Source organism: Dendrobates tinctorius, unplaced genomic scaffold, assembly GCF_039654945.1.
Source record: "Dendrobates tinctorius isolate UK_male_01 unplaced genomic scaffold, ASM3965494v1 ptg000063l, whole genome shotgun sequence".
Classification (NCBI taxonomy): domain Eukaryota; kingdom Metazoa; phylum Chordata; class Amphibia; order Anura; family Dendrobatidae; genus Dendrobates; species Dendrobates tinctorius.
The window spans coordinates 345,451-359,527 of record NW_027361731.1 but is presented as its reverse complement, the minus strand read 5'-3'; the positions used below and the strand labels follow the sequence as shown (position 1 = coordinate 359,527).

Below are 14,077 nucleotides of genomic sequence, written 5' to 3'. Positions count from 1 at the left end.
CCAATGGTTAAAGCAACACAGTGCAAACAGAGACTCCTGGTGGGGTAACGCATTCTCTTTTCTAAATCCAGCACATTGGTTTAATGGCCTTGCAGGATGGATTTTTGGCATTGTACAGACTTGTATGCAAATTTTGTTGTTTTGCTTATTGTTTTATGTAGCCGTGAAAGCGCTAATGTATGTATTACTTAAGCTACTGAATAATGTATGTGTGAAAAAAGAATCTAAGGCTGAACCTTCTGTAGTGTATCATAGACCCCAGGTGGCCATTGCTGATGGGGAAAGTGAGTGTCCACACTGAGGGTGGATGCGCGAAGCAGGTAGGAAGCCCCCTTATGGGTACTAGACCCATGAGACAGTAGCTCCTTTGTGGACATCAGCTGACCCTGTGGCAAAGGTTATACCTTTTACAAAAGGGGGAAATTGATATAGAAGAGTTAATGGTTTGCCTTTATATCCCTTTAAATGCCTTTAAGACTTCAATTGCCTTTTGCCTTATTATTGCTAGAATTATTCTTATGTAGACTAGTAGTCTCTGTCTTCAAGGAAACTATACTTGTTATCATATTTGTTCTCAACAACGTGTTCTGGGTACATTGTAAACATGGCATAACGCTGAGGGTGATGGTGGGGGCTACATGAGCTCCATAGTGATACCATTTACAACAAATGTATAAAAGTTTCCTTGTATTTCAATACGTCAGATAAACTGATTTGACCACGGCTTGTGTGTTGAGTCTCTTTGTCTCCAAGCGCTTGCAACAGAAGGGCGAAAAACCTCACAATCCGGACTCACTGGTGATCTGGCATACCTGACGCTTGGTCAGAACAAAAAGCAGCTACAACAGTCCGTACGGGCAGGGTACAGGGGGATCCATGGCCTGAGAAAACTGACACGGTCATGGTTTGTGGAACTACTGTGCCATGAACTGCGGAGAGTCTGAAGGGGTGTGACTAAGCAATCGCCTGACTATTCACTAGAGCATCTGATGGTGAGGTTAGATTTGGCTCCCGATGAATGCCAGGTGCTACTCCAGGGCAGACCAACGGTCATGCAGCAGCTGGACCCGAAGGGCTGACTGGATGGAGCAGCAGGAAGAGCTTGTGTCAGAGTGCAGCTGACAGTTTGTGCCAGAGTGCAGTAGGCAAGTTTTGCTTGAGAGCGCAGCAAACAGGATTTGCTTCAGCGTGCATCAGGCAAAATTTGCTTCAGAGTGCAGCAGACAGGATTTGTACTGGTATGCGACCTTACACAACATAGACTGAAACAGGAAGGTTGCTCAGACCCCTCCCCAGTGGAGAGGAAGCAATATACACATAAAGCCTCAAAACAATTGGCTGGGGAGGAAATAGCAAGTGCACGTGCTCGCCCTTTAAGAGGGCGGGAGCGCGCACGTGACCTTAGAACATGGCCAGAGACCCAGGTGGAAGTGCTGCTGGGAGCATGAGGAACAGAGGAACCAACTGCAGCGTAGGTGAGTGAGCTGACATGCCGGGAACCCGGCATGGTGCTAACATTGGACTAACTTTTCTATATTTTGTGGTTATTACTCACCTGACCGGTTATAAGTAGTAATCTCCTCTTTACACCGCTCATCACCCCTCACATACGTCCCTGTAGTATTAATATGGGTCAGATTTTCACCCTAAAATAAATATCGTAAAAGTCACAGACAGATGGAAAAGTCACATCTATGATCAGCTCTAATCCTGCCATCTCCACCGTTCTCATTACACAAGTATAAAACATATAATACTGGTGGATAAAACAAGACTGAGCACAAGACCTTCACAGCCATCTACACATCATAGAGGAGATCTCATGACACCTTCTCTCCATCTACCTGATGATCCTGAGGAACATTGGGATCTTCTTGTTTACACTCCTGTGGAAGGAGAGGACGGGGACATCTCTCTGGTGTTGTCCTCTTACTGGATAGATCTGGAGGAAACACATACAGGGACTGAATTCATTCTTTACATACATATAATTATAGGCCATGTGTATTTAGTCCTGTCTATTACCTGGTGATGTGAGGGGCTGGGGAACCTCCACCATGACGTCCTTGTAGAGATGTTTGTGTCCTTCTAAATACTCCCACTCCTCCATGGAAAAATAGACAGCGACATCCTGACACCTTATAGGAACCTGACACATACAATGATACCGTCATCCCCCCGATCCCTTCATAGTATTACTGTGTAATGTCCCAGCATTCCCAGCAGTGTCACCTCTCCAGTCAGCAGCTCAATCATCTTGTAGGTGAGTTCTAGGATCTTCTGGTCATTGATGTCCTCATGTATCAGGGGTTGAGGTGGAGGCCTCGTGTTTTGGCTCAAAGGTCTTCCCCATTCCTCAGACACAGGGTCCTGACAGCGCTCACTAGAGGTCTTCTTCACCACTGTGTAATCCTGGTTATGGAGAGATACATTAATAAATCTCACTACAGACATTTCCAGAGTCCTCACCTCTCCAGTTCTGTCCATCTGTTATTCCCATAGATAAGAATGATGTAATGTGACGTCATCAGAATCTCTCACCTCTCCAGTCAGCCGGAAGAGGATCTCTAGGGTGAGGTGTAATATCCTCTCCGCCATCTTGTCCCTGTCCATATCCATCTTTGATGGGTAAATCAGGAAAATTCTCTTATATAGAAGATCTTCACTGGGAGGATCGGATATTGTAGAGACCTGAATGAGAAGATGAGCCGATGTAACATCATAAAAATCCTGTGTAATAATACAATTACTGGAGATAATAAGGGAAACATATGAGGAGATTTATTATTTTACAGTATTTAGTTTCCTTCTTTATATCTACTAATAAAACCTATATATTTAGGCCACAGACAACAAGCAGCTTCTCCCTCGGAGTCGGCAGCTGAATACGTTTCTCATAGACTCATCTTCCATAACGCTAATTCTCGTCTCATTTACCGACACTGGAATCGGCATTAGCAATACTGCAGGAGATATTCATTACACGTGACAGGAGAAATAACTACTTCATGATGAGGACGACATCTTCATCTTCTACTACGGCTCTAGAAACATATTTGGCCAGAATCCGTCACTGACTCCATCCCCACCAGCCGTCTATATCAGGGGTCTCAAACTTGCGGCCCACGGGCCGCATGCGGCCCCTGAGGGAGGCATCTGCGGCCCGCGGTGCACCACATGCAAAGCTTCCAACCTTCCTGGATTTCACGGGACAGCCCCGTTTTTGCCCCGCCCAGTCACCTGCCTGCTGTCCCGTGTGGAATTTTACTTTCCCGCACTGCAAGGAGATAAGCCACCACGCCCCCCCATGCACCCCATCCTTGCCCTCCCAGAGACCCACCGCAGCCTCTCACAGCCAGCAATGACGGCGCTAGGCTGTTCCCTTCTCAGCGCACAGTTCTTTAATAAGGTCACAGGAGGGGAGGAGTCAGGGGTCACATGATCAGGAACCTCTGTCCGAGGCCCCTGATCATGTGACCCCTGACTCCTCCCCTCCTGTGACCTCATCACAGGTCCTATGTGCACAACCGTTGGTGTTGTGAGTTCATTTTTCCCTTCACCGTTGAGGTCTGATGAACTCCCTTCTCTGGTGAAGGAAGGTAGTGAGGCTGATTACCAAACACCTGGGCAGCTAGATGATGACTGGGTGGCTGGAATTGAGGACTGGATATAAGGTAGCCGACGCCCTTCTACCTTGCTGGTGATCCTGCTGGATTCTTGGAGACCAGTCTGATTCCTGCGTCTCAAAGCTAAGTTTTTCTGCTCTGCTTTGTACACTTCAGTTTTGTTTTTGTTTTGCCTTGTTTTTTGGGAATTCTGCCATCCCCGGCCGGGGGTGAGCTGAATTCCATTTTTGTCTCTGATCTGTTGATCTTTTGCTCTGTCTTCAGAATATACCTGAGTGCTGATTTAGTCTTTTGAAGCCTAGCGACTTCAGGGCCTGTTTTTCCTATCAGTCGGTTGGCACATTTTGGATAGGGTTTTTGCGGATGGCAGACAGCAGCTTTCCTATCCTGTCCTATTTTAGTTAGCTTGGGCCCCATCATTTGCTCAACCAATCTTTCTATCTGTGTTAGTGTTTTCATCTTGCTTCACCGTCATTATATGTTGGGGGCTGCCTATTGCTTTGGGGTCTGCTCTGGGGCAGTTTAGTTTTTCCCCTTTCTGTCTTTAGGCTATGTAGTTCTCCGGTTGTGATCGAGAGGTCTAGGGCACCGTAGGAACCCCCCACGGCTACTGCTAGTTGTTGTGGATAGGTTCAGGGGTCTGCAATCCGATAGCTGCCAACCTCTCTGGTTTTTCTGGACTTAGCTAGTATTTTGTTTTTTCCTCCTTCGGTGACTCATCATAACACGTTGGTGTCTGCAGGACTCTGCTGTGCTGGTTGGGTTGTCATGGTGCTGGATGAAGGAAGTTTCTGTGTGGGGTCAGGAGGGGTTTACAGGGTGGATGTAGCAGAACTGTGTGTACAAGGTGAATGGATCGGAGATGTGTGTGTATGAAGTGTATGGAGCGCAGCCGTGTGTACGAGGTGTACTGAGCGGAGCCGTGTGTGTATGAGGTGTACGGAGCAGAGCCGTTTGTGTGTACGAGGTGTACAGAGCGGAGCCGCGTGTGTACGAAGCAGAGATGTGTGCGAGGTGCACGGAGCGGAGCCGTGTGTGTACGAGGTGTACGGAGCAGACATGCGTACAGAGCGGAGCGGCTTGTGTACGAGGTTTTACGGAGCGGAGCCGTGTGTGTATGAGGTGTACGGAGCGGAGATGTGTACTGAGCAGAGCCGTGTGTGTACGAGGCATACAAAGCGGAACGTGTGTGTACGAGGTGTGCGGAGCAATGCGTGTACAAGGTGTATGGTGGGGAGCATTCATACCTCCCAACCGTCCCAGATCCAGTGAGACAGTCCCGATTTTGAGTCAGCCCCTCTGCCCCGGCCGGAAGGTTACTTTTCCAGTGGACACAGGAGTGCACGGTGGAGCCCCGAGGAGCACTTTAAAATTCGCCCGTGACATTCCACCGGAAGTGACATGCTGGAAGCTGACCGGAAATGAGGTAACTTCGGGAGGAGATTGTGACGGAACCGTGGAGGCACTTCAGGGAATGCTTCAGATCCATCACCGTGTCCTCCTCCGACAGCGGGATTGCCTTGGAATCAGAGATGCCGGCCGTGTGAGCGGATCATAATATGTCCTGCATCAGGAGGCTCAGGTGGACATTACAATGTGAGCCAGGCTGCTATAGTATCTTTATAGAATCTTAATTTCCGGTCTTTCTTTCGCTCTGTTCTTTCTTTCTTTCTTTCTCCTCTTTCTTTCTCTTTTGTTTTCTCAATTGTTTAACAATAATTTTGTACTGTATTAAAGGGAATCTGTCACGCCATTTTTGAACTATCAGCTGCGGCCACCGCCATCAGGGGGCTTATCTACAGCATTCTGTAAAGCTGTAGATAAGCCCCAGATATAACCTGAAAGATAAGAAAAAAGAGTTATATTATACTCACCCAGGGGGCGGTCCGGTCTTGGTCTGATGGCTGTCGCGGTCCGGCGCCTCCCATCTTGTAGCGGTGATGTCCTCTTCTTTGCTTCCCGTCGCAGCTGCGGCGCAGGCGTACTTTACCTGCCCTATTGAGGGCAGAGCATAGTACTGCAGTACGCAGGCGCCAGACCTCCCTGAACTGGTCCGGCGCCTGCGCACTGCAGTACTCTGCTCTCAACAGGGCAGAGCAGTGCGCCTGCGCCGAAGCCGCAACAGGAAGCAAAGAAGAGGACGTCATCGCTAGAAGATGGGAGGTGCCTGAGTGAGTATAATTTATCTCATTTTTCTTATCTTTCAGGTTACATCGGGGGCTTATCTACAGCATTACAGAATGCTGTAGATAAGCCCCTGATGGCAGGGCCGGCAGCTGATAGGCGAAAAATGGGTTGACAGATTCCCTGTTTAAAAGGAATGCGGTCCGCCAACTTTTTTTATGTGTGGCCCATTTACTCTGCCGAGTTTGAGACCCCTGGTCTATATCAATGTTTCCCGTCTTCCCCGCACTGTAATCTTCTATCAAGTTAGATCTCAGGTCTGATTCACACACAGAAGTTTGAGGCTTTTATAAAAGATTGTTTGTAAGAACAAGACTGGAGATATTTTATGATAATATCTCTATGTACAGGGGTTTTTAAGAATTTTCCTGTAGGCTTCCGTCTATTACATGAAAAACACCAAAATAACACAGCACTGTGGGAACATTACACTGAGTATGGGGCCCTGTACTATGAGAGTAAGGCTGGAGTCACACTAACCTGCGCAAAATACGGTCAGTATTTTACATGCGTAATACGGATCAATGACCACTAAATAGTGGTCCGTAGGTCACCCGTAAGCAAGGTGAGGTCGCGTTTTTTGCGCATGTGTGTCTCCGTATGTAATCCGTATGCAATCCGTATGGCGAGATTTTCTTGCAGCCTTGCAAAATGGACATTTAACGGTTTTGAGGCCTGCTAACTATTTAAATCATTAGCCTGCATCCTATTTATACACTCAGAAACAGGTGGCTGCCTACATTCTGTACATTTCTCACCTTGCTTTCACGAGATGTGTTGGTGTTCTTTGTGCAGCATGGCAGAGGGTCTGACATTCAATACAACCGAGCAGGTTCTCTTTACCTGGCTTTTGTCACGGCGCTTTGGCCAACCATATCCTGTGATAGTGGATCCGCGGAGGAGGAGACGCATGTGGGTACATCCACTTTTGAGGCAACGACTCACAAGAGGGCATTTTCACCGCCTCTATTCATCTCTGCGGGAGCATCCGGACAAATTTTACCAGTACTGTCGAATGAGCATTTCCACATTTGATCAACTCTTGGAGACAGTGCGCCCTGGGATAACCTTTCAGGACACAAGGATGCGCAAAGCGATATCTGCAGAGGAGTGACTTCTACTCACAATACGGTATGTACTCCACAACCACATTCTCTATGTTCATAATGTGTGTGTTAATTTATGTTTTTTGGCCTTCTTGGACAAAGTTTAATACCCTCATCTTACTCAAAATATGTTTCACCTGACACAGCAGAATGTTACATGTAATATGTACTGCATATCACTTAGTCATTGTGCCACCAAATATGTGTGTGTTGTTCTCTCTCATTTCCTACCAAGTTTGGTCGGCATGTAACTGATTTTTTTTTACTTTAGCCATTCTAACCTGTACTATTTCTGTTGTTCTACAGCTTCCTGTCCACTGGCCTGTCTTATGCCGCCCTCCACCATGAGTTTCTCATTGGAAAGTCCACCATTTCAGGCATAGTGAGGTCTACATGTGCACAAATCTGGACAAGACTCCATCAGGTGGTCCTACCCGAGCCCAGGATGGAAGACTGGTTAAGGATTTCAAGGGACTTTGAGGAGGACTGCCAGTTTCCAAATTGTATTGGGGCCCTGGATGGCAAACATATCAGGGTGCATAAGCCGCCGAACTCAGGCTCCCAATTCTTCAATTATAAGCAATACTTTTCTGTTGTATTGTTGGCTCTGGTAGATCCTCAATACAAGTTTATAATTGTTGACATTGGGGCCTATGGAAGGAGTCTTCAATACTTCCATAATGGGTCGGCGGCTACGCACCAACCAGTTGGATCTACCACCACCACGCCAGCTACCAGGCTCCCCCGAACAATCAGTCCCTTATGTCCTTGTGGCAGATGAGGCCTTTCAGTTATCACGTAATGTCATGAGGCCATATCCCTGGCGCAACCTTGACCACAGGCGCAGAATTTTTAACTTGCGCATATCACGTGCTAGGCGACTGGTGGAGTGTTGCTTTGGGATTCTTTGTGCCAAATGGCGGGTACTCCAGTCTGCCATTCAGTTGAGTGAGCAAAATGTGAATGAAGTTGTGAAAGCCTGTGTTGTTCTGCATAACTTCACCAGGATCCATGATTGTTCCTCCTCTGATGGTGTTGTGCGTAGGCCGGACAATGTGCGCAGGGTGAGACCACCTATCATCCCTCAACGTAGACCGCTCTCTGGCCTCAAAGTGCGTGATATATTCATGAATTACTTTAACTCACCTGAGGGGGCAACGTCTTGGCAAGAGAATGCTGTGTCTATGTTATAATTTGTTTTTTTCAAAGTGTGTCTAAATATATATTACTCAAGCCTTTTTATGATTCTATGAGTGTTTCTTTGCATTGGTTGGTGTCTGTAAGTATGTTGTGATGGATAGTGAGAAATCACACAGAGACGTTAAGTAGAGTAGACAAATTTTTAGTTTTGCCTTTTTTTTTTTTGTTTTGCTTAAAGGCAAACATAATTTTGCCAGAACACAAATTTGGCAATGGCCAAAATGACCCTTTGGGCCTTCTTTAACTTGGTGTAACATTAACATTACCGAAAAAAAATGCACCAAACATTATGCAATAACAACATTGCTGCATGCCTACATTAACCTTGATTAGGCAACAAAGGGTGAGCGCCATCACCTAAATAAAGTCAATAAGATAACACTCACATTTCCTCCTAATGTTTTCCAATCATAGGAAGATTCCACCATGACAGGCAAGGCTACCTCACATCTTTCACACAGATATTACCTGTCTGTAGAACAGACAATATTTAAGCATGCTATACTGGAAAGGATGAAAATACAAAAATCACTTGTTAAGACATAGAGAGAGCGTGATATTGTGAATGCTGGTCGCCTCAAATTGGTTTACTAGAGAATGCTAATAACAAAGTTGACTACTTAACTAAAGGCAAGCACGCCTTTCCTATGCATTAGCAAGTGATTAGTGTATTTTCATCTTTTCAGGTAACAGTATAGCGCATTTAAATATTCTCTTTTATACACACATGTAATATCTGTGTGAAAGGCGTGAGGTAGCGTTGCCTGTTATGATGGATTGTTTCATGTTTGGAAAACATTGTTTAAAAATGTGAGTGTTAAATTATGTTCTAAATGTTGGTGAAGGAGAACACCTGTTTTTTGTCTAGATTAGAAGCACCAGCTACATGTAACTGGACATCTCCAAATTTTTGAGTCATAAATCCTCATATGTAGGGGAAGGGGAACGGGGAGGAACAGCCTGTGGGTGCTGCTGGACATTGTGGCCAACATCGCCCTGTGTGGGGCCATACTGTTGCCCATGATGCTGTTGTTGTCCAGCCTCCTGGGCCTGTTGGGGATACTGCCCAGAGTAATAATGATGATGGTGAGGGGCTTCTTGTTGGCTCTGGTAGGCCCGTGGCTCATACCCACCAAGATAGCCAGATCGTCCCCAACCAGGTTGGGACCAGCCTCCAACACTGGGTGGGTACAAGTGGCCATATTGGTGGGGTTGGCTTGAGGAAGACATTTGGGGCTGCGGAATAGAAGGATGGGTAGGGGGAGGAAGGGGTTGAGGTGTTGGCCCACGTATTAGGGGCTGTTTAGACCCTGCTTGAGCAAGCATCTGTGTGGATGGTCTCATGCGCATTAAATTTCTTGGTGAGAGCTGCCACCTCTCCAGAAATTCAAACACCTCATATGGGGTATTGGGGGGGGTGCTTGCATCAAGCAGGATCTGAATACACCCCCTAATACGGAGCCTGACCTCACGGGTAAGGGCACGGAGATAAAGGGTGAGGCTACGTGCATAGGCCTCCTCACCATCATCTGTAGTGACTCTGGACAAGTAATTCAGCACCCCAGTGTCCACATGGGTCCGACTCTCTTGAATGGCGACCTGGCGCCTTCTTCTTATTCGCCGTGATGCAAGAGCAGCCTGTGGGGAGGGCCTGATCTGGGCAGTTGGGCTGCTGCTCAAGTTGCCCGGCTCTTCCAGGATGGGTGAGTTTGCAGCAGCAGACCGTCCTGGTGGTGTGTTGTGTAAAGCAGCCATTGTGTGGTCTTGTGATGCCTCCTCTTCAGCCATCCTTCTTGTAGGGGGAGAAGATGGGCCAGCCACCTCATCCCCTACAGGATCAATAATGGGCTCTGCCTCTGAGGCCGTTCCTCGATCCGTAAGGTTGGATTGAGTTCTGTTATGAAATAGAACAGAGGCAAAAATACATCAATATTTTTGTCCCTGTAAAGTATTTGAGTAATGTTTTTGTGTCATGTGGTGTGAGGTATGTACTTACGGTCTCAGAGCCAGAATTGGGGCGAGGAAGTTCAGCCGGTCATAGTAGATGTATTTGCGCTTGACATGGCCAGCATCCCCACTCCTGGACCGCTGCTGGCGTTCCCGGCGGTACTGGTCCCGGATGCTTCTCCACCGTTTCATCACATCTTCCACTGCAATGTGACAGGAAAGATTGTCAAAATCACATATTTGAGAGGTCACATTTTCAAACAGTAGTCTAGGCATGGGGCCTTATGGGGTGTGCGTTCTACCCATGGTGGCATATGTAATTGGGCCGATACCCAGGGTCTCATTAGCTCCCCTGAAACTAATTTTAGTGGCTAGGAGGATGAGGAGCTTGTGGCCTAACCCCTAATTATGGCTGTGTGAAGCCACGTGTCACATCCAAATGTAACGGCCTCATGAGGCTAATAAAAGTACATGCACAGGAAGTGGCGGGGGCTGATTGTAGAGTCATTTTATAGCGTGCGCTACGGTTTAATGATATTTTTATGGTTACACTTACGAATTTTCTGCTGCTCATCACGTGGTCTGTCACCAAAGTCATGGTACATCTGGCGACAGATGCGCCTCCATGACGCCTCCTTTCTTGTGCGGTTCGCATAGTTTGCGTCGCGTGGGTCCCATATTTCTGGACGCTCCTGCACCAGCACAATGAGCATCTCTACATTAATATATGTGGACGCCATGCTGCTGCTGTACTCCGTGGAGGCGTACTTCCTGGATGTCTGGAGCACTTTTTGAGCTCATTTGCATGTCTACGCTTCCTGGTGATGGATTGGCCCATTTCCTGTTCACCAGCCAAAAGACCTGCGTATTGCTCGCAGGTCACACGTGTGTTCAGTGTGTAATCCGTATTTTTTGCGCACCCATAGACTTGCATTGGCGTACTACAGGTGTAGTACGCTGACAATCGCAGCATGCTGCGAGTGGCACGGAGCGGAGGATACGGAGGAGAAATATACGGCTGATGGGAGGGACCCCACAGAGAATCATTGGTCCGTGTCTAATGCGTGCTTTTTGCGCCTCTCACGCACCCGTATTCCTCGCCAGTGTGACTCCGGCCTAATACATGTATACTTGGTTCCCGTCTTTCATAGTTGGGGTCGTTTGTATCCATCATTGTGATTCTTATAAGGAGACAACACAAAACCCCTTAAATATAACATTTTATAACAATCCCACAATTTGTGACTCCTCAGGGTAAATCGCTCTCTCACCATTGGATTAGAGCTGATACTATGAAGCTAAAGAGACTAAACAGACTCTGTCACCTCCATAAAGGGGCATCCGACACCGACCTCCACCCGCAGAGCCACACTCCACATAGAGAATAATGGAGCCTCCGGCACCGACCTCCACCCGCAGAGCCGCACTCCACATAGAGAATAATGGAGCCTCCGGCACCGACCTCCACCCGCAGAGCCGCACTCCACATAGAGAATAATGGGGCCTCCAGCACCGACCTCCACCCGCAGAGCCACACTCCACATAGAGAATAATGGGGCCTCCAGCACCGACCTCCACCCGCAGAGCCACACTCCACATAGAGAATAATGGGGCCTCCAGCACCGACCTCCACCCGCAGAGCCACACTCCACATAGAGAATAATGGGGCCTCCAGCACTGACCTCCACCCACAGAGCCGCATTCCACATAGAGAATAATGGAGCCTCCAGCACCGACCTCCACCCGCAGAGCCGCACTCCACATAGAGAATAATGGAGCCTCCGGCACCGACCTCCACCCGCAGAGCCGCACTCCACATAGAGAATAATGGAGCCTCCAGCACCGACCTCCACCCGCAGAGCCGCACTCCACATAGAGAATAATGGAGCCTCCAGCACCGACCTCCACCCGCAGAGCCGCACTCCACAGAGAGAATAATGGAGCCTCCGGCACCGACCTCCACCCGCAGAGCTGTACTCCACATAGAGAATAACGGAGCCTCCAGCACCGACCTCCACCCGCAGAGCCGCACTCCACATAGAGAATAATGGAGCCTCCAGCACCGACCTCCACCCGCAGAGCCACACTCCACATAGAGAATAATGGAGCCTCCAGCACCGACCTCCACCCGCAGAGCCACACTCCACATAGAGAATAATGGAGCCTCCAGCACCGACCTCCACCCGCAGAGCCGCGCTCCACATAGAGAATAATGGAGCCTCCAGCACTGACCTCCACCCGCAGAGCCGCACTCCACATAGAGAATAATGGAGCCTCCGGCACCTACCTCCACCCACAGAGCCGCACTCCACATAGAGAATAATGGAGCCTCCAGCACTGACCTCCACCCGCAGAGCCGCACTCCACATAGAGAATAATGGAGCCTCCGGCACCTACCTCCACCCTCAGAGCCGCACTCCACATAGAGAATAATGGAGCCTCCAGCACCGACCTCCACCCGCAGAGCCACACTCCACATAGAGAATAATGGAGCCTCCAGCACCGACCTCCACCAGCAGAGCCGCACTCCACATAGAGAATAATGGAGCCTCCAGCACCGACCTCCACCCGCAGAGCCGCGCTCCACATAGAGAATAATGGAGCCTCCAGCACTGACCTCCACCCGCAGAGCCGCACTCCACATAGAGAATAATGGAGCCTCCGGCACCTACCTCCACCCACAGAGCCGCACTCCACATAGAGAATAATGGAGCCTCCAGCACTGACCTCCACCCGCAGAGCCGCACTCCACATAGAGAATAATGGAGCCTCCGGCACCTACCTCCAACCTCAGAGCCGCACTCCACATAGAGAATAATGGAGCCTCCAGCACCGACCTCCAGCCGCAGAGCCACACTCCACATAGAGAATAATGGTGCCTCCAGCACCGACCTCCACCCGCAGAGCCGCACTCCACATAGAGAATAATGGAGCCTCCGGCACCTACCTCCATTCTCAGAGCCGCACTCCACATAGAGAATAATGGAGCCTCCGGCACCTACCTCCACCCACAGAGCCACACTCCACATAGAGAATAATGGAGCCTCCAGCACCGACCTCCACCCGCAGAGCCGCACTCCACATAGAGAATAATGGAGCCTCCGGCACCGACCTCCACCCGCAGAGCCTCACTCCACATAGAGAATAATGGAGCCTCCAGCACCGACCTCCACCCGCAGAGCCGCACTCCACATAGAGAATAATGGAGCCTCCAGCACCGACCTCCACCTGCAGAGCCGCACTCCACATAGAGAATAATGGAGCCTCCGGCACCTACCTCCACCCTCAGAGCCGCACTCCACATAGAGAATAATGGAGCCTCCAGCACCGACCTCCACCCGCAGAGCCGGTGTTAAGGAGCTGAAACTTCTAAACCCTTCATCCAATTTTAATGTGGATACCCTCAAATGAAAGATGAACGTCTGAACTTCAACTGCATCTGAATTGTTTTGTTTAAAATTCATTGTGGTAATGTTTAGAACCAAAATTAGAAAAATGTTGCCTCTGTCCGAATATATATGGACCTAACTGTATATTAACACACACTGACAGCAACACCGCAGAAGAAATGCTAGCACAAGCTTCCAGTATCCGTTGTTTCAGATGCAGCACATCTCGTATCTTCACAGCATAGACAATTGCCTTCAGATGACCCCAAAGATAAAAGTCTAAGGGGGTCAGATCGGGAGACCTTGGTGGCCATTCAACTGGGCGACCAATCCACTTCTCAGGAAACTGTTCATGTAGGAATGCTCGGACCTGACACCCATAATTGATGGTATGGTGGGGTATATGGGGTACAAAGATAGTGGGGACATTCTTCATTAATGGAAACCGCAATCCCACTGGATATCTGAAATTGCTCCATGATGATGTGTTGCCCTCTTTATGCACTGAAAATGGCAAATTCCCTGAGTTTTTTCAGCAAGATGGTGCACCACCACATTATGGGTGTCAGGTCCGAGCATTCCTACAAGGAATCTGACCCCCTTAGACTAGCATTTCTTCTGCGGT

The 14,077-nt window shown here is 48.7% G+C and overlaps 2 protein-coding genes across 2 annotated transcripts in view; both read right to left on the bottom strand.

The window, feature by feature from the left end:
* Window positions 1-2,723, bottom strand: part of LOC141094185 (uncharacterized) — a 95,778-nt gene extending 93,055 nt beyond the window's left edge. The window contains 6 exon segments of the mRNA XM_073579943.1: window positions 1,556-1,646; window positions 1,845-1,942; window positions 2,026-2,149; window positions 2,233-2,412; window positions 2,542-2,708; window positions 2,711-2,723. Of these exon segments, the coding sequence (XP_073436044.1) occupies window positions 1,556-1,646; window positions 1,845-1,942; window positions 2,026-2,149; window positions 2,233-2,412; window positions 2,542-2,708; window positions 2,711-2,723 (673 nt within the window).
* Window positions 2,724-7,637: 4,914 nt separating this feature from the next.
* On the bottom strand, window positions 7,638-11,866 carry LOC141094174 (uncharacterized). Its single transcript, XM_073579934.1, has 2 exons — window positions 10,113-11,866; window positions 7,638-10,010 (listed from the first exon to the last, which is right to left on the bottom strand). The coding sequence occupies exons 1-2, from the start codon at window positions 10,337-10,339 to the stop codon at window positions 9,032-9,034; spliced, it is 1,206 nt and encodes a 401-aa protein (XP_073436035.1). The 5' UTR covers window positions 10,340-11,866; the 3' UTR covers window positions 7,638-9,031.
* Between the last annotated feature and the right edge of the window lie 2,211 nt (window positions 11,867-14,077).